Here is a 19,632-nt window from a genome sequence, read left to right on the forward strand (position 1 = left end):
TATCTCGGTATTCACGTTAGTATCACATGACATAATCAGTAAGAACGCCAGGAACTTTTACTTAGTGGAGTGTTCAAAATAAAAGATGGTCTGCACCCAGAATAATGATATAACTCTTTACACAAACTCAAAGAAAACAATATTTTTATGCCCATAGATGTGTGTAAGGAAATTTGGGGAAGTATTAGGGGTGTTGGGGGTGTGCAGAATACTCCATGGACATAATATTTATTTTTACAACAGAAGTTGTAAACGTATAAAAATAAAGAAACTACTGCAGCATTAAATTCAAACAATATTTCCTTATGCCCGGAAACTTAATACAAATTAATCATTTACTTGTTAGGGAGAGGCCATACCTTCCCTTGTGGAGTCCATGGATGTACTGTACCTGTATTGCAATATATTGTTGTGTGTACTTGACAACTGAGAGTAGCAGAGCCATCTTAACGGTACCATAGCCACTTTGTCGGGGAGCCCATGAACAGAATGGCATGTATTAATTGCATGTATTTGGAGCAAAATTTACTCATAGGGACTACATCGCACTTACTTGTTCTCGGGCCTAATATGCCGTTAAAACGGCACTGAAGAGTAGATTAGACTGGACAGTAGAGTAGACGGCACTAGCGCGGGGCCCCTTTAGGCGCGGGGACCGATTGGGAGCAATCGGCTTAAGGCCGGCCCTGTCTATTTTATAGGGCCTAATAATTTAAACGGCTTCATTTTCCTTTTATCAATTACATATAAATCATTTGCTCTTCACTATAGGTAGAAAATGCATACTACATTATTACGAAAAAAGAAACATTGCTACCCCCTCCCCTAATAGCTGGAGAAAGTGTTTCTACATTTTGCTTTGTAAAGATGGAAAACTGAATGAAGCGTCCAGACATTTTGCTTTGAAAAGGTGGCAGCTCTGTGTCTTACAAGCCTACGAAATGACAACAGACAATCGCTAGACCACCAAAGGAAGGAAAATCCTTTTTTCTCTAAATATTATGCAACTTCGTATGTTTTCTTGTTGCAACATTGTTAAAGCCATATTATTAAGTGTTATCAGCTGATAACAAAGAAAGATAAACTTAAGAACTCTTACTTCATGTCTTCTAATTTCGTCTCCCTTTCCTTTCCCAAGTTCAAAGCAGCAACTTCTTGAGACATCAACGTTCCTTTCGTTTCATCTCTTAAATCAGATGCTTCCCTCTGAACGTTCTGAAACAAAAATTTCAGTCATTAAATTTCAATTCCACTCGCTACATTTTGTTTATGATGTCACTGAGGAATTACCAAGAAATCTGAGTAAAAAATTCGCTGGAAAAAGTGTGTTTTCCCTATCTATATTACTGGTTCGTAGCTGTTTTCTACATTTCTGCATCTCGTATTGTATTAAAGGGATTATTTATTTATTTATTGTAACAACACAACAGACATTCTGCCAATTTACAATGTTTGTTTACATATAAAAGATAAACGACATTATTGATTTATAGAAAAAATGCAGAAATTTTTGTTTCACTAGCTAATTCAGCTCATCATATTACAAACTGTATTTATATTATAATAAAGAGTACAAAATAAATAAATTTTAATTATCAGTAGGATTAAAATACAAATATTATTTAAAAAGTAATTAACAAGGAACACAGACAGCATGATAAGTCATCAATTCCCGTTGAGTTCATTTTTCTAGTTGCTGCCATAACTTAGATTTTTGGGTAATTCAAATTCTGGTCACATTGTAATTTCTATGGATGGCAACACTGAAAATTCTTCCGATTCGTATTTTCAGGTGTAGAATAACATTATCTATTACTGAGGTAAGTTACATTTCATTATCTCTTTTCACTTACGAAAAACTGGCAAAAGAAAAATTGTTAGCTTTTGAAATATATTTACTAGTCTGCTCCCTTAAATGGCACATTGTTATCTGGGCTGGGTAACCAACGAAAATTTAGGGAAAATCAGGTTCTCCCCTCCTTTAGCTGCAAGCATGAATAGCGAAAATGTGCAACGATTTGTGGCACCTTGGTGTGTGGCAAGGTAAAAACTACATGACTCTACCTAAGTCCACGGTACGGCGAGACGACCAGTCCTTAGCCACCGTTTCTGGGACTTAATGAACAAATTACAGAAACATTGTAATCAAAATACAAGGTGGCCCAAAAGTAGGTATACATACAGATTAGTTCATTGTATTTTATATCATTTCTTATTGTTATCCATCAGGTAGGCTTAGTTTCTTTATTATTTGTTCTTAATGTGTTTTTACTTGTATCTTAAGTTCGGAACAGTCGAAATATAACCACATAAACTAGAATGTTACACTTGATCAATGCAGGGATCAGGCCCGTATCCAGGGGGGGTCTAGGGGAGTCCCCTAAATTTTTGCTAGCCACTCTAAAATTTTAACGGCAGGCTTGCAAATTAACTATAATATGGCTGGATCGCCCCCCCTACATTTTTGGGATGACTACCGGCCTGGCAGGGGTGTAGGCCCTATATCTACTTTTGGGCCACCCTGTATATAGTTAATGAGAGAAAATCAATATTTTATCATCTTCCTGATCTTGGTATGGGAAATTTTATTTCGGTTGATTTTCTCTCATTAATCAGTTGTATAGGATATTTTAAATTAATTAATATTAATTAGGAAAGAAAAAAGAAAAGATATATATTTAAAATGGAAGGAAAAAGTAATAAAAACTGCTCAAAATCAAGGAAAAACAAGCTTTATTTTTAAAAATTTTCTTACGCTTCGCGCCAACCATAGTGGCGCTTAGCGGCTGATATGTCGAACTCACTCATATGTATGGGGGGGGAGGTATACTCCCGGGTGCTGACTTTCCACGGCACGGCACTGATGTGAAATTTCTTGTTTTCTTTTTATATTCTCCTACTTTGTTGCCACACGCCAGTTCATTTTGAGTGTTAGGGTCTACATGCATAGCACCGAAGCGGCATAGGATCGAAATGACATAGAACAGAAACGGCTATGACTGAAACGGCATAGGTTCTAAAGCAGTTACCTACATACAGTCGAAATAATACTAATAAAAACATTATCTTATAATCACACAGTATTAAGAACCAGGCCCGCAACCAGAGGGTGGTAGGGGGCCAGGCCCCCTAAACATTTCGTGGCCCCTCCAGACCTTAACACAAAATGCTATTATTAATACAAAAACACAATTTAGCTATTTGTAAGAGAATGTTTAATGAATTGCCCCCCCTAACATATTCATGGCCCCCAAACGTCTGTGGCTGGTTGCGGGTCTGTTAAGAACAACCATTTTGTTGATGATATATAAGGAAAACGACATACGATCGAAACGGCATAGGACCGAAATAAGTTTCTGAGCTGAAGTGTCGGTCTCGTATGCCGTTTAGACCCTGCGACGTTTCGGTGCTACGTCGTATTCCCCATTTTGACTCCACGAATTGTTTTCATATATTTATTTTGTTTACATGATCTCGCCTCCAATTTCTAAGAAATACAATGAGAGAATAATAACACTTTTCTTAGTGCAAGAATATTTATTTACCGGTACCATAAGACTTTTGGTTATTCAAGTAGAGAAAAATCTGAATATTGGAAAAGTTCCTATTGCTCCGACAGAAAAAAAAAATGTAATTGAAACTACCTCTTCAGATGCCGAGTGTCGTATACGATATACAAAGTTAGCATTATTTGTCTTAATAGAGCGACAACATGGCACATACGACACGCATATTTTACTTCTCTTCCTTGTCGCCAAAGTAGGCGCTGCATTTGGTAGAAGCTTGACAATTGAAGAACGCTTTCCGTTGCACCTAGGTAGTTTTTGGAGGAAAGGAAATGAAATGAAATGAAATTTTGAGTTTTACGTCCCACGGTTATGCCGGTTAGGCTAAAGGAGACGGTGATAATGAGTAATGAATGAAATGGTGGAACGAAGACATGGGAGGAAACGGGAGAACCCCGAGAAAACCCACGCACACGGTATTTAGGGAAGGAAATGTATATATGTATATATATATATATATATATATATATATATATATATATATATATATATATATATAAAGACACGATTACGTAAGTATTCTACTTCTCTATCCTTAACGCATTATTATTATTATTATTATTATTATTATTATTATTATTATTTTGTAATTTATCTTATTATAGCCTTGAGGATAAATACACAGTTGACTATTTTGCTCTTCTATTGTGTGTATGTGTGTGTGGGAGGGGGGAATGGAGACCTTTTGTTTAATCACATGTTGTATGTTTGGATCGTATGTGTTTGATCATGGGTCTTATGAACATCTGACCGTGTTTTGGGTATTGCATATTGTTGTATTGCATAGATTATTAAGTACGTAATACTCATAGGCGAACGTATTGGGGAGGCAAGGGGGACAGACCACTACCAGAAAGTCGTTTCTCATTTTTTATTGATGGAGTTCCAATGTTCTTCAATTGCAACCACGAGAACATTCAATAAACGAAGGTTCAAGGGACTATTAAGAGGAATGCGGTATGGATTAGTGAAGACTAGTGTGGCTTAGTGTGTTTTGGTGAATGCGATTTATGTGTCAACTCAGTGTTCTTAGTGCTTTTAGTGTGTGAAACGGGCAAAATATACAGGGAAAAACCAGTGTATAATTAGTGAAAGAATTAAATATGATCACACGAGAAGAACTTGAAATAGCAGGTGAAAACCAAGCTCATACAGGGAAAACCTGAAGATAGAAGAAGTCCATCAAAATAAATGAAATCATATAGTAAAAAAAATAAACACTAAATAAACATTCAATTCAAAAATAAATTAAATAAAAAAGAAATAGAATAAATAAATAAAGCATATTTTTTTAAAAAAATTAAAACATAATAATCATAGTTAATAAATATGGACTCAACCAAGCTAAGTAAAGAAACAAAGTTTAAATAACTCCAATAATAATAATAATAATAAGAATGGTAATAATAATACTAATATTACGTATAGACATAAATATACCAAAAATAGAAGTAGCTAGACAGTTAGAAGTAACTAACTAAATACTAACAAGATCAGAATTAAATAAATAAAAATACCAAACAGAGGTAGGAAATGATAGTGCAGATCAAAAGAGTTTAGATAATTTTGATTTGATTAGCAAACAATTTAGTATCAGAACATGTTAGTGTCAAGATCAATGGTCAAATACCTTGGAAATCGTATTAATAGATAGTTGAATATTGCATAGTTTAATATTAGAATATGTTAGGGTCAAGCTCAACGGTTATAGTATTTTGGAAATTGCAACAGTCAATGTTGTTTTGCATAGTTTATTCTTTGTTCATTCTTTGTTTTGTTTTTGTTTCGTTTTTTGTCTTTTTGTTTCTTGTTTGTTGTTTTCCTTTCCCTCCCTTCATCCAAATCCCCTTTCACCTATTCCAAAATGCAAAACAAAATAAATTAAAGAAATAAAAGGCAATGATGATAACCCGTGCTGGTTTTAATTTTCAGATACCAATTCTGAAAGACGGGCCTGAGCCTTTAAAAAAATGACATATGATTGCCACTATTCTGTGCAAAAAAAAAAAAAAAAAAAATGTAATTTCTCTTAATGTTTGCATGTATTAAACGAAAGCATTACGAAAATACAAAATTTACAAGACAAAACTATTTTGTTCTACTAGCGATACTGAAAATGTTAAAATTTGTTTCTTTGAATACCCAGCTATGTGAATTGTTTCATAATTAATTCGTGAAGAAATGAACAAAAGTTAGTTTCCTCTTAACTAATTTTCCCACAACACCAGATTAGTGTTAAGCAACTTCCTGCAAAGCAACAATTACTTCGCAAACTGGGGAGGAAAATAACGAAACTGAGTTGCTGAAAATGAGTTCGTCTCCAGTCTTGCAACGTCACTATTCTGGTTTTCTTGACCTACAGGCTGTTAACTATCTACTCAGCTCAAATGTCTTCATTACGTACTTAAATGTAGAGATGCAAGGGCTCGAAAAAAAAACGTTTTTTTTTTTTTAAAAAAAAACTCGTTTTTTTCTGCTTCGCTTTTTTGCTTGGGAAATGTTGGGCTTTTTTGGAAATTTTGCTTCAAACTGATAAAGCAGACTTTATTTCGCTTCTCTACAACAAAAAACTCATTTAATTAGTGGTTGATGCAGATAATAATATGAAACCTCGAAAATAAACCATGAATTTCAAAAAGATTTTTTAAAATTTTTAACATATTTAAATTATGAATTCCAAAGGATTAACCAATATATGTAATAATATTTTAACCTCTTATATACAATAAATACTTTAAAAGATGATACACAAATAACTAGTAAAATTATATGTAGTATTTTTACTTCAAAATATCACACACACTCTTTTTGAAGCAAAGTAAAGAAAAACATGAGAGAAATTTGCACATCAAGAGCTTCGTTTCGGGTGGTTCTGTACATTCTTTAAAATTTTCAGTTAAGTTTTAATTTTCATATATATTGTATGAATATTTCGAACAAATATTTCACTGATTGATCACATACGTAATAATTGTTACCACCTATCAGCTGCTTCGGATCTGCAAAATCAGTAAAGCTCCAAATTCTGTAATGCACTGACTGCTCCTTAAGCTTGTTCAGAATAGGGAAAGTATCGAATTTTCTGTTTATGGATTATATACGTATCTGAGCGTATGGTTTCCTAGGCTGTAGAATATACAACCACCATCACGGTTTACCCAGTCCTGAAGGTTACTGAATTTTTAACAAGAAAATTCAACATATCGTTACGAAACTTTTTTTTTAACAAAAAAGAAAAACTGTGGAATACATTTAAAAAGAGTGGAAGAATCAATCACTGTTCCAATTCACAAGAAAGATGACAAAATTGATTGTAATAATTATCGAGGCATTTCTCTTAACATTCTATTAATGATTGACCCCATACGCAGATGAAATTATTGGAGATTATCAGTGTGGATTTAGTCGAAATCGATCAGATATTTACCATTCGACAAATACTCGAAAAGAAATGGGAATATATTACCCAGTACATCAACTGTTAATTGATTTTAGAAAGGCTTACAACTCGGTTAGGAGGGAAACATTGTACAACATTTTTACAGAATTTGCAATACCGAAAAAGTTAGATTTATTAAGTGTTTAAATGAATCCCAGAGTAAAGTCCGAGTAGAAAAATGCGAGCTTCCAGGTCGGGATTGGCCTGAAAGACGGATATGCGTTATCGCCGTTATTATTCAGCTTTGTTCCGCAGTACGCTATAAAAAAAAAAAATCAAAGATAGGAACCAGGGCCTAGAGTTGAATGGTATTCACCAGGTTATGGTGTATGCTGATGATGTAAATCTGATAGGAGAACAATCGAAAGAAATGCAGAGGCCTTATTAAACACTCACAGGGACATGAGTAAATGCAAAGAAATCTAAATACAAGGAAGTTCACAAGGATCGTAATACGGCAAATTATGAATGCGTTAAAATATCAATTATTACTTTCGACACAGTGGATACTTTCAAATATCTTGGATCGCTATTACCAGACCAAAATCACACCCACAGAGAAATTAAATGTCGACTGAAAACAGGAAATTCTTTTTATTATTCAGTTCAAAATATTTTGTCGTCACGAATTCTGTCAAGGAATTTAAAGCTTAAAATATATAAAATGATAATCATGCTTGTTATGCTTTATGGTTGTGAAACATGGTCGCTTGCGCTGGGGGAAGAACGCAGACTGAAATTATTTGAGAATAAAATTTTGAGACGAATATTTGGACCCAAGAAGAATGGGAATGGGGAATGGCGGAAACTTCATAAGGAGGAACTGCATAATTTATACAGTTTACCAAACATCGTTAGAGTCATCAAGTCTAGGAGGCTCAGGTGAGCAGGTCATGTAGCCAGAATGGAAGAAAGTAGGAACGCTTTCAAAGTTTTAACTGAAAATCCAATCGGGAGACGTCCATTAGGAAAACCTAGGCCCAGATGGGAGGACAATATTAAGATGGATCTAGCACAAATAGGAATACAGAGTAGAAACTGGATTGAATTGGATAAGGACAGAAGTCAATGGAGAGCTTCTATCGTGAAGTCCGGGATTCAACCCCTCATTCGACCATTTTGACTAAAGTTTTTCATAATTCCATCTGTGAATGTAGGGATAGTGCATGTACTGTGAGTCCTGGCCGACTTCCTTTCTAATCGTTTTTAAATCTTTGTTATTTCTAATTACCAGCAGTGATGGATTTGCGAGAAGGGTTAGGGTGGGGATGTCTTTCGGATTGAAGCCTCTACCCCGAAATTACGGAATTTCTAAAACAAACTAAATATTAGTATTGCCTTTAGTCATAAACTTCAAGCTGTCCTCAAATAAAAATATTAGGAATTTGTAGAAAAAATAAGCATTAATAAGAAAAGCCGCTCCCAAAATACTTTTCTAAATCCGCCACTGATTATCAGTATAAAATGGTCTTCAATGTTGTATCTGGAATATTATAGCTGAATATACAAACGAAACAAAATATTTGTTATGCCTGTACTCATAAACTTAAGCTCCTCTTAAATAAAAGTTAGGACTTAAAAAAAAAAACATTATTCAGAAAAAAAACCTCCCAAATATTTTTCTAAATCCGATATTGATTATTTCTATCAAATGGTATTCAAGGTTGTGTCCGGAAGATTATTGTTAAATCAATGCACAGCTACAGTAACGGAAATGTGGAAGTACGCTCCGACAGATGTATATTGAAAAACGTACGCTCTGATGGATATATTGAAAAACATATGTTTAATTATGTGCTAGAAGCTAGAGTACTAAGCTCTAAGAAGTGAAACACGGATGACTAAAAAGAAATGATCTAGAGAAGAAAAAATGTCGATAATTCTGAAGTTAAAATCAAGTTAAATAGCTTCTAAAATTGCTTTCAAATACTAGTACTTTATGTTTACTTTAATTCATAAACCATGTGCTTCATCCATCATGATGGTGAATTTCAGAGCGAAATATGGCATTCAGGTCATAGAATCATATTTAACTTTAGAGTATACTATAAGAAAGCTATTTAAATAGAAAAATCATGAAAATGAAAAAAGCCAAAATTTCCAAAATTCTCGTTTTTCCCCGAAAAAAGCCGGCTTTTTATTTGCAAAAAAAACATCGATTCAAAAAAGCCGGCTTTTTTGCATCTCTACTTAAATGTGTGTCGTAAAATATTGAACCTCGCGTACAGCTCAAGATAACTATTTTCGGAAAGTAAATTGACAAATTAGAAGCTTTCAGAAAGCCACTATCATTTTATTTAAAACAAGAATCCGGAACAGTTTAATACCGGAACAGTTCTATTTTTGTCATTTTCAAGTTATTTTAGCACATCATTATTACGCTATAGACAAACTGCAGCACATAAAGCTGGGAAAATTGGGAAACGCAACTTAACAGATGTTGGTTTAAAATAATTTTAATTTCACAAAAGCTATAGTGATCGCGATAAAACCTGAAGTTTGACCTAGTTTTACTCATTTCACCACCCAATAGAACACAAGAGCATGTCCCGGTCGTGAACCCCCACGCATAAAATTTAGCCAGTGTCGTCTCTCGCGCTATACATAGAGCATGTCCTCAGCGTGCAGTGTTGTCGGATTGCTCCTAAGTTTTGCTTTATCGTTATTCTTGTTTTCTATTTTTAGTTCTTGAAGTGCTGTTTGTTTCTTCGCTCGTTTGCCATGTCCTTTAAGTTTGGCAACGTTGTTCGTGCACTTCTGCAGTTTCACATTTTCTTAAGTGTCCGTTCGGAAGGCAACTTTACGAATCGTAGCGAATCCTTCAAATGCATCACAAGTGAGGGAAGTCAGTCTATGATTTGTATAGAGCCCACACTTCATGAGTCGTCACGGTCACTATAGCAACACACTTTTTACAGGGGTTGGACAAAAAAATCTAAAACGTTTGCAAAATTGTGAAAATCATATCTAGTATGGTGTGGGGCCTCCTTTTGTGTCCAAAACAGCTTGGATCCGACGTGGAATGGACGTATACAGCTCCTGAATTGTGGTGTGTGGAATTTTGTACAATTGTTCCTCCAAAACATGCTTAGTTCCTTAAGGGATGCTGGAGGAGGGTAATGAGACCGAACACGCCTTTCTAACTTAGACCACAATGGCTCAATGATGTTCAGATCTGGTGATCGAAGGACCCAGTGAAGGTGGTGTGGTAGCTCCTGGTCATGCTCCTCAAACCATGATTTCACCGTCTTTGCAGCGTGACAGGGTGCCAAATCATCTTGGTATATACCATCAGGGAACAATATTTGGGCCATGGGTAGAACCTGGTCCCCCAAAATGGCCTCATACGCCTTAGCATTCATCATTATGATGTGACCTGCAGAAAACCACGATATCACTGCCCATACTGTAGCAGAAGCACCTCCATGCTTTACAGTTGGGAGCAGACAGTTTGTATCATAGGCTTGCGACGGTGTTCTCCATACATAAACACGACCGGTTGTTGGAAACAAGGTGAAGGTCGATTCATCGGACCACATTACGTGTTTCCACTGCTCATGAGTCCACGTTTTGTGGTCTTTGCACCACTGGATACGCCTCTTCGCATTTACTGCTGTAACCAGGGGTTTGGCGATAGCGGCCCTGTTATGAATTTTCATTTTATGAAGTTCCCGTCGCACTGTTTTCGATGAAACCGGGTTATGTAGGCCGGAATTGAGTTCAGACGTAATTTTCAATGCAGTGGTCTTCTTTTTAGCTGCTACAATCCGTTTTAATGGCCCCCGGTCCCTATTTGACAGGATTGTCTTTCGACCACTGTTGTGCTTTGGAGACGTCGTTTGCCCATGAATTGAGTATGCCCTCGTGATATTGGACACAGTGCCTTTCGATACTCCCACAATGTTCGCCACTGTTGCCACTGAAGCTCCAACCAGACGGGCACCAACAATCATGCCTCTTTGTAAGTCTGTCAGGTCGCCCATTTTACCGCACCACTTTCACACCACGACACTCACAGGTGAACTAGTTACTGCTGACTGCAGGGGAAGGTCCACATGACACATTGAAAGCAAAAAGCGATCGGCAACCTCAACACGTGTTGTACAGTAAATGGCCAAACTTACGTGTCCTGTATGAAGTGTTTTTAATTTTTTTGTCTACCCTTGTAGGTTTTAGAGAGAATAACGGTCGGTATCGTTGGGGAATTGCAAGAATAAAGTTAAAAAATACGCTGGCCCAACGTAGTTGAAAATATATGTTGGCCAACCAACAATTTGCCGACATTCAATAGTTTTGACCTTGCTCTCCCAAATTTCAATTTTACTTCTTTCTTAGGGGTTTCATTGGCAGTTAAGTTGGTTATCAACTGCTGAGCCAAGCAACCGATTACAACGTAGTGCTAATGTTGGCAGTTGGCTACGCTACCGTTTCTCAATGTTGGGCCTATTGTTTGTGCTGCTACGGAACGTATTTATCCTTTCTGTTTTTCGGTATATTTGTCCAACAATGGTGTAGCCAGAAACTCATCAAGGGAGACCGAACACTCATCTACCTACTGGAGTCAGACCAGAAATTTGTGCCCTGTATTATAATTCATTGCATATACTGGCTATGGAAGGCAACCAAAGACCACGTATTATCGACAGTTATCTGCACCATATGGCTGGCCGGAGTATTTTATCTTTTTCTGTAGTAACACAGTATTGAGATACTGATGAAATTAGCTAAGTAATAAAAGGAAGTACTGGTACAAAACTAAACTCTCTTTCGCTACACCCCATAAAGGATTATGGCCAACCAAATGACGTTTTCAACTGGATGATGCGTGGTCAATTGTTTCTGGCTTTCTGGGCCGGAGTTCGATGCAACTAAATTCAGACAGCTCCTTAATTGTCTCATGGTTGCTGCTTCAACACCAGAAAAGTTGGTGCTCCCACCAGGAATAAAGGATCTTGCGCACTGAAATCGTGCGCGTTAATAATTCGATTAAGTAGGAGATCGTTAATAGTTTAAAATATAAAACATTTACTTTATTTTTTCAATACTTTTTATTAGCACCCAACGATAGTCAATTTTGAAGTATTTACTGAACAGAAAGAACTACGAGAATACAGCATGTAATTAATTTGCTGAAATCTTCTGTAGGGTTAAATATTGAGCTACTGGGAAGTAAATATTTTAAACATGGTTATAGATTTTACATACATACATACACCCTTAAGCCGGGTCAATCCCCCCTCCCCTGGCTACGACACTGTTGTCCAGTAATGGACAATGTATCCCACTTGAAGTAGTAAGATGGCTGCCTTAAAGAGGATTATGGAATATTTTCTGACACAAACATATTCGCCGATCAAAAATAGGTATGATCGATATTGGTTTCTATTCTAGTACTTTTTTTTTTTTTTTTTTTTATGAAACTGTAACTCCGGTAAAGGTCGGTCGTGATGAAAGGAAGAGGGTTAATAAAAGGCGGTCATTTAGAGTAATTTCACTGTAAATACTTACCTGCAGTTGAGCTATTTCTGTGTCTTGTTTCTGTATCTTGTTCTCCAAGTCTTCCAACGTTTTTTCAAACCCTACACTATCACTCAAAAGCTTTTTTCGAATCGTCACATATTTCCTTTGGATATGCACAGCCTCCATAATGTTTATCTCCAATTGGTGAATTTTATTCTCCAAAGATGAGATTTTCTGTGGAAAAAAGGAGAAATATATGAGAATTCTAAACGGGAAATTCTTTTACAAGTAGGCTGAAAGTGTCATCTCAAAAACCTATTTAAAAAAATAGGTGAAAATGCGAATAATTTGATTTTGAAGCCCCCTAACTTAGTGTGGAGTTTAAACTAGTTGTTACCAGTCCTGAGATAGGAGATAAAAATTCAATCTCTTGCATTTTGTCTTTTAATATTAAGTTATAGTGTTGGGTTGTATTGTTAACAGTGTGTGAAAAATCAATTCCTGATTAAAAAGCATATTTTTTCACACTATTACATAAACATTTTAAAAGTGTCCAGGACTATACAAGAACCAGGTATGTCCACTTTTAGAAATTTTTCCGGAGCTAACTGCCTCTTGCTCTAACTTCACGATGAACAGTGTATATAGGTAACTCCTTTTACATTAATCTCTAATAGAATACTGAATATAATCATCGGATCCACATGATTCTTGCACACAATGTAGCGTGATTTTTCCCACACGAACATGTGAAAATCTCAGTCAACCAACCAACATCAATATAGGGCCTAGCGTACACATTTTTCACATATTCATATGAGTCCGTCAGAAAAATGTATACACTGTTTAAATTTTTAAAAAACCTATTCTTAATTACATTTAATTATTGTTCAAACATGTGTTACAAACCTTCAAGTAAGCATGTGTTTACATTAGATGTTCAAAATATTGGCCGTTGTTGGGACGCTCGAGAACCTTCTGTCTCCATTGATAGATGGATCGCTGTAGCTCCAGCAACTGCTCGTCGTTCCATGCGCCTGAAACTTGTCAACAATGCGTTTGATTGTTAGGCGATTTGGTGGTTCAGTACCAAACTCCCCTCTACCACTTATGCTGAACTTTGATGACATTCCCAAACCTGATAAAACACTTCAAAACGTATTTACGCTGCTCGAACGTCAAGCGTGCCCCTGCCATTTTCTTATCTTACTGACCGTGCTGACAGTACCGACATCTGTTGAACGAAAAACTGTACTACAACAATTTTAACTGAAAACAATGCTGACATCTGTTGGGCGAAAACTATACTACAACATACAAATTTCAGAACAATTGTCAATGTGGGATGGCAAAAAGTGTTTGCATTTTTCTGGCGGACTCTGTATTTAATCAGATTGCTCACCTGATATTGCTTATTGTTCTTGCCTCTGGCACTGTCTTGAATTTGTTTTTGTAGTAAATATTGGTGTTCCAACGCACTCTTCTTTACCCTCTCTTGCATCTGAAATTAATTTCATTTTAATATTAGAGCTCCGTAGCATAGGAAAATAAACTCATGAACAAATATAGTCGTTAAAGGTAGCAACATACAGAAATTAAATTTGTTAAGAAAATTGATTCATTATTTTAAGACATTCCCTCACCGAGCAAACAGCTGAAATATTACTATAGCGATCCCTTTCGCAATCAGGATGTCAGGAATTTGAATCCAGTGGACGCTATCGAATTCAGCGGCTATTTTTTTTAAATGGTCCTGTAGTGGCCAAATGGTCAGTGATTGGTGGTTTGTCCATTGAGATTTTTTTTTCAGGATTACAATATCTACAACATAATCACGATTTCAGTCATTTTCACCGAAATGCCGAAGATCGCTATCTTCGTTTTTTTTTTTTTTTTTTTTTTTTAAAGAAAAAGTGGTCCTGTAGTAGCCAAACGGTCAGTGATTGGTGTTTGTGTCCGTTCACAATATATAACGATCTCAGTCATTTTCACCGAAATCCAGAATATCTGTATCTTCGGCTATTTTCAAAAAAGTGGTCCTGTAGTGGTCAAATGGTCAGTGATAGGTAGTTATGTCCGTTAAGCCTTTTTCTCAGGAACAAAATATCTATAACAACATATCACGGTTTCAAGCAATACTACCGAAATCCAATCTCCATAAGGATTGTGTGGGGTCCTTTCCACCCAAAATTATTTCCGAGATAAAAATGATTTCACAAGTTTGTTATGAAACTGGCAATAAATATACAAACATGAAGTAAATGAAAACTACGGAAACTAAATAGTGTTCTTTCGGTGCAAGGATATTTATATTTTTATTTATCCAAGAAGTCTTTCTTTATCTAATTAAAAAAAAAAAAACTTTCCATCTTCTATTCCTTTCCATTCTTTCTGTTCTCATATTTGTGTGAATTCCTTTTCATTTTCTTACACCGAAATTTCCTACAATCGAAAATACACAATATACAGAGCAAATTTCACTATTATTAGTGTTAAATATTAGATAATTCTTAAGTTAAATGGAAGATCCCGTTGTAATTAGTGATAGCAAACATTGGTAAAATATACTTTTATATTCTCTTAACAAGGTGTTAAATATCATTAAATACTTCACTATAAGAGTCCGTGTATAATTTGTTTTATTACTCAGAAATGCACTTTTATATTGCTTCATTAAGGTGGCAAAAATATTATATAATAATTAACATAAGAAGATAGTTACTTCACCTCTGTCAGTCAATAAAGAATTGCTACTTAGAAAAAACTTCACAAATACATCCTCCTTGTTTCTATTTGGCTTGATTAAAAAAAGTTCTAAGTAACATGATGGAGATGGAAATATATTCAATACCACATTTGAGAAATTTGATTTACCTATATTATACTGTATCTGTGGTTGATATCTAAGCTGTTTAGCTAAGCTGTATAAATTCGTTGAGAAGATGTAGATTAGATCAATGTGTAAATGTACTAAATTAGTATAAATAAACCAGCCATGTTGTTACTACTTTCCGCTGCGTTTGTTTCCGGGACAACAAAATTAATCTACAACGTACATAACCTGTCATGATTATATCCTAATGATCCACCTATATTTCTAACATGTAAGGAACAAGTTGTATAGTGAAATTAATAGTGAATTTTTGTTTAAGTTCCTGAAATAAGTTTAAACAAGAACTAACAGTTCAGGTTTATTCAGGTAAGAAATATTCCTGTATGAAAATAAACTAGAGGTTACGACCAAACTTTCGGTACACTGTATTGCTACAATAGCCTTTAATCTGCAAATTGCCTAGCGTTATCTGTTAGTATCAAGCAGGCAGCGCGGGTAGCGACGCCTATCAACCCGACTGTTAATTATTAGAAATTAATGCTACTCAAAGAGTGATATGTTTTGCTGTTATAGTAAGAATGTGGAACATCTGCGGCTCTGCCTAGGTATAAGAAATGTTTTGACTAATGTTTGGAACCACAGATAGACCTATATCCAGTAGAGTACGCGGACGTTCTCCAAGGAGGCTCAAGCCTTAAGTTCATATCGTTTTAGGCAGCAGTAACAATCCCCCAATTTCTCTCCCCCTTTCCCTCAAAAAATAGTAGAGGAGACGGACTTTGTTGTGACAAAACCAACATAACTTACATAGGACTCTAAAAGTATATGTTCCACCAAAAAACTTATGTTTGCATCTTGAGCCCGAGATTTTAGGTTTTTTGCATTCATAGCTTTATATATATAAGATAAACTTTTATCTTTCCATAATATCTTGTGCAAGTTATGGAGCTTATTCAGGAATCTCCTTTGCATACACCACTAGATATATCGTTTGAAACAACTCAGAACTGTTGACATAGACAGTAATAAAACAATTTAAGTCAGAAATAACAACAAAAAGGATGTTGTATAAGCAACTTTTCAAGATGATATAACGGCATAGAGATTACAAAAAAACTATAAAAACTTTGTCCTTAGCACGAATGTACACTCATATCCAAAATGATTGTCGCATATTTATAACTGTCTTCTTGTAAGAATATAATTTGATAATGATTTTGTAGGGTACTTTTAATACTGATACTATGTGTATAGTCGGGAAATGTATTTGGTCTAGGAATTAATTCGTGCGGGTGGACAAGAGATGGCGCAACGAACGGAGCGTCCCACAGTTCCGTGTATCCACACATGTGTTGCAAACCCCTGTCATCGCGTATCGTTCGTAGTATAGGGCAGTGGATTAAAGCGTCAACAACACCAGTTTGTAGTTAAGTGAACATGGCGCAATTTGTGCCTGATAAAGTGTTTTTGCGGGGTGTCCTGCTGCATTACTTTAACATGCAGAAAAGTGCGACTGAAAGTCATCGTATTTTGGTGGAAGTGTATGGTGACCATGCTCTAGCTGAGCGAACGTGTCAGAAGTGGTTTGCACGGTTTAGAAGTGGTGATTTCGGCTTGGCAGACCAAGAGCGAGCTGGACAGCCAAAAAAAATTCAAGACGAAGAATTGACAGCATTGCTCGAGCAGGATTCATGTCAAACGCAGGAACAACTTGCAGCAGCATTAGGCGTTGATCAAACAACAGTCTCCAAACGCTTGAAAGCCATGGGAATGATTCAAAAGATGTCACATTGGGTTCCACATGAATTGAAAGACAGAGACGTTGAAAGACGAAAAACCATTTGCGAATTGCTGCTTCAACGACAGAGCAGAAAGGGGTTTCTGCATCGAATTATTACGGGTGATGAGAAGTGGATCCATTACGAGAACGCTAAACGAAAAAAGGCCTGGGTGAAACCAGGTGAACCAGGTCCATCACTACCAAAACGAGATATTCACTGTGCAAAGGTTATGCTGTGCATATGGTGGGATATGAAAGGTGTGGTGTACTATGAGCTGCTGCAACCGGGTGAAACTATGAATGGAGAACGTTATCGACGACAATTAATGCGTTTGAAGCAAGCTCTGGCCAGAACACGACCAGAATGGGAGAACAGACATGATAAACTTATTGTTCAACATGATAACGCTCGCCCACATGTCGCAAAACCGGTCAAAACCTATTTAGAAAATGTCGGATGGGAAGTTTTACCCCACCCGCCGTATTCACCAGACGTTGCTCCTTCGGACTACTACTTGTTCGATTGCATGAACAACGATTTGATTGGACAGCGGTTTACTTCTTCAGAAGATATCGAAAAATGGGTCTCTGACTGGATCGCTTCCAAGGATGAGGACTTCTTTCGCCACGGAATCCGTACATTGCCTGACAGATGGGCGAAAGTGGTGGCTAGCGATGGACAATATTTTTCTTAAGGTATTTATGTATTTTGTGTTTGTACTACAGCTTCAATGTGTGCGTACCAACCGCACGAATTAATTCCTAGACCAAATATATTTGTGGTAAATTTCATAGGAAAAGAATTATAAATACGAAAATTAGAATGAGTAAAACAAAATGTTGCTAAATGAATGGGGAAGTTTTATTTTTGTTTTATTGTTCTTATTTACTACTCTTTTGACATGAAATTTTCCACATACATGTCTTTGCCGATTATACACACACTAACATTATAAGAAATACCGGGCGAATTCGTATCAAATTATATTCCTACAACAACATATTTATAGACATGCGACAACAATTTTGGACATGAGTGTACATCTCTCATAATCCATAACCATCCCTCAAAATTTACTATTAATATGTTTCCCCCCTCTTCGTCCATTTTATTTATTTATTTATTTAGCTCAGAGGCCATTTTACACTGGATATCTAACAATAACAATGGAAGGTATCGGCCAGGGCATGTTTAGTAGGTACCATCCCGGCATTTGCCTGGTAGGACTGAGGAAAAACCTGGAAAATCTCAGTCAGGATGGTCGGCAGCGGGATTGGAACCCACGACCTCCCGAATGTGAAGCCAACGCTACTTCACTCGGCACTTGAGCTACTTTGCTCGGCATTTTTCAACTTACTTAATGATTCTAATTTCTCCTTGTGGGTACCCATGTTCCAGAATGGTTGCGTGATTAGTGCACTACCAAGGAGTTCGACTAACATATGTTTCCTGCAATAGTCAGGCTTTTAGTGTGTTGCTAATCATACATCAAAACGACTCTGCATAAGGCAGATAGTAACCATAGCAGATCAAAATTACTAGTAACTGATTTTAATAAGGCACATTTTTTGGAATATACCTGAAATGCAAAGCTAACGACTAAACCTCTGACATCTTACAAGTACAGGTAATGTAACAGAAATAATAGTATATAGTTAATCAAAAGTTAGGTAAAAGCAATCAACTAAAAATTAATTTAATGGAAATCATCATCATAGATGTTCTACCATTATTGGCAGGTCTGCGAGACGTCGCCCCGCATAGCGTAGTAGCTAATGCTCTCGCGTTTCCTGCGGCGGTCTCAGATTGTATTCCCAGTAGAGTGTAAAAGCCTTTTCATGCCAACTATACTGAGTGAGATTTTCCTGACTTTTCCTTATTCACACCAGGCAAATGCCGGGATGGTACTTAACGCAAAGGTTTTAGTCCGCTTCCTTAATTCACCACTTTCCCGGCTAGTGTAATTGCCAACGGACAAGATGGGCTACAAATGCCGAAAGCCCAGATACAGAATATCTAATTCCTTTCTACGAAAATCTCAAATAAAACACAACAGAGAATAGATATACACTTAACAAAATATGCAAGAAATATAAGTTTGGCGCATCAATGTGCATCAAATATTTTGTGTTTATTAATGGTATTGGTAATTATTTTCGTATCACGAAGCTGTAAGATATTTTCAGAAAACTAAAACTAATATAGTTAAGAATAGAAAGAAAGAGCAAGGTAACAATTTCTTTACCTTTCGTGACTGGTGAGAAAGTAAATCCAATTTCTTCTTTAAGTCAGTAACTCTTAAATCCAAATATACAACCATTTCTTCGGCTGTCTTGTTCTTCAGCGACAGATACTCTTCAAAGTTATGTTTGTGCGCTGTAGTCAAACACTTTTCACTCTGTAAACGAAAGTGAAAGAATTAATTACAGGAAACAATAACCCAAGAAATACACAATACATTGTTATCAGTATTTGCTCCGCCCATTTGTTTAGTGATTAGCGTGCTAGCATTTGGTGGACAGAATTACGGGTTCAATTCCGGTGGAAAAATAT

General features: G+C 36.2%; 1 protein-coding gene across 1 annotated transcript in view; it reads right to left on the reverse strand.

Annotated features, from left to right (window-relative positions):
* Positions 1-19,632, reverse strand: part of CCDC151 (Coiled-coil domain containing protein 151) — a 58,951-nt gene that overhangs the window by 24,259 nt on the left and 15,060 nt on the right. The window contains exons 3-6 of the mRNA XM_081764248.1: positions 19,325-19,477; positions 13,868-13,966; positions 12,514-12,699; positions 1,100-1,215 (exon numbers count right to left, since the gene is read on the reverse strand). Of these exons, the coding sequence (XP_081620374.1) occupies positions 1,100-1,215; positions 12,514-12,699; positions 13,868-13,966; positions 19,325-19,477 (554 nt within the window). The remainder of the gene's footprint in view (positions 1-1,099; positions 1,216-12,513; positions 12,700-13,867; positions 13,967-19,324; positions 19,478-19,632) is intronic.

This window comes from Thermobia domestica, chromosome 7 (genome assembly GCF_964235325.1).
Source record: "Thermobia domestica chromosome 7, izTheDome1.hap1.1, whole genome shotgun sequence".
NCBI lineage: Eukaryota > Metazoa > Arthropoda > Insecta > Zygentoma > Lepismatidae > Thermobia > Thermobia domestica.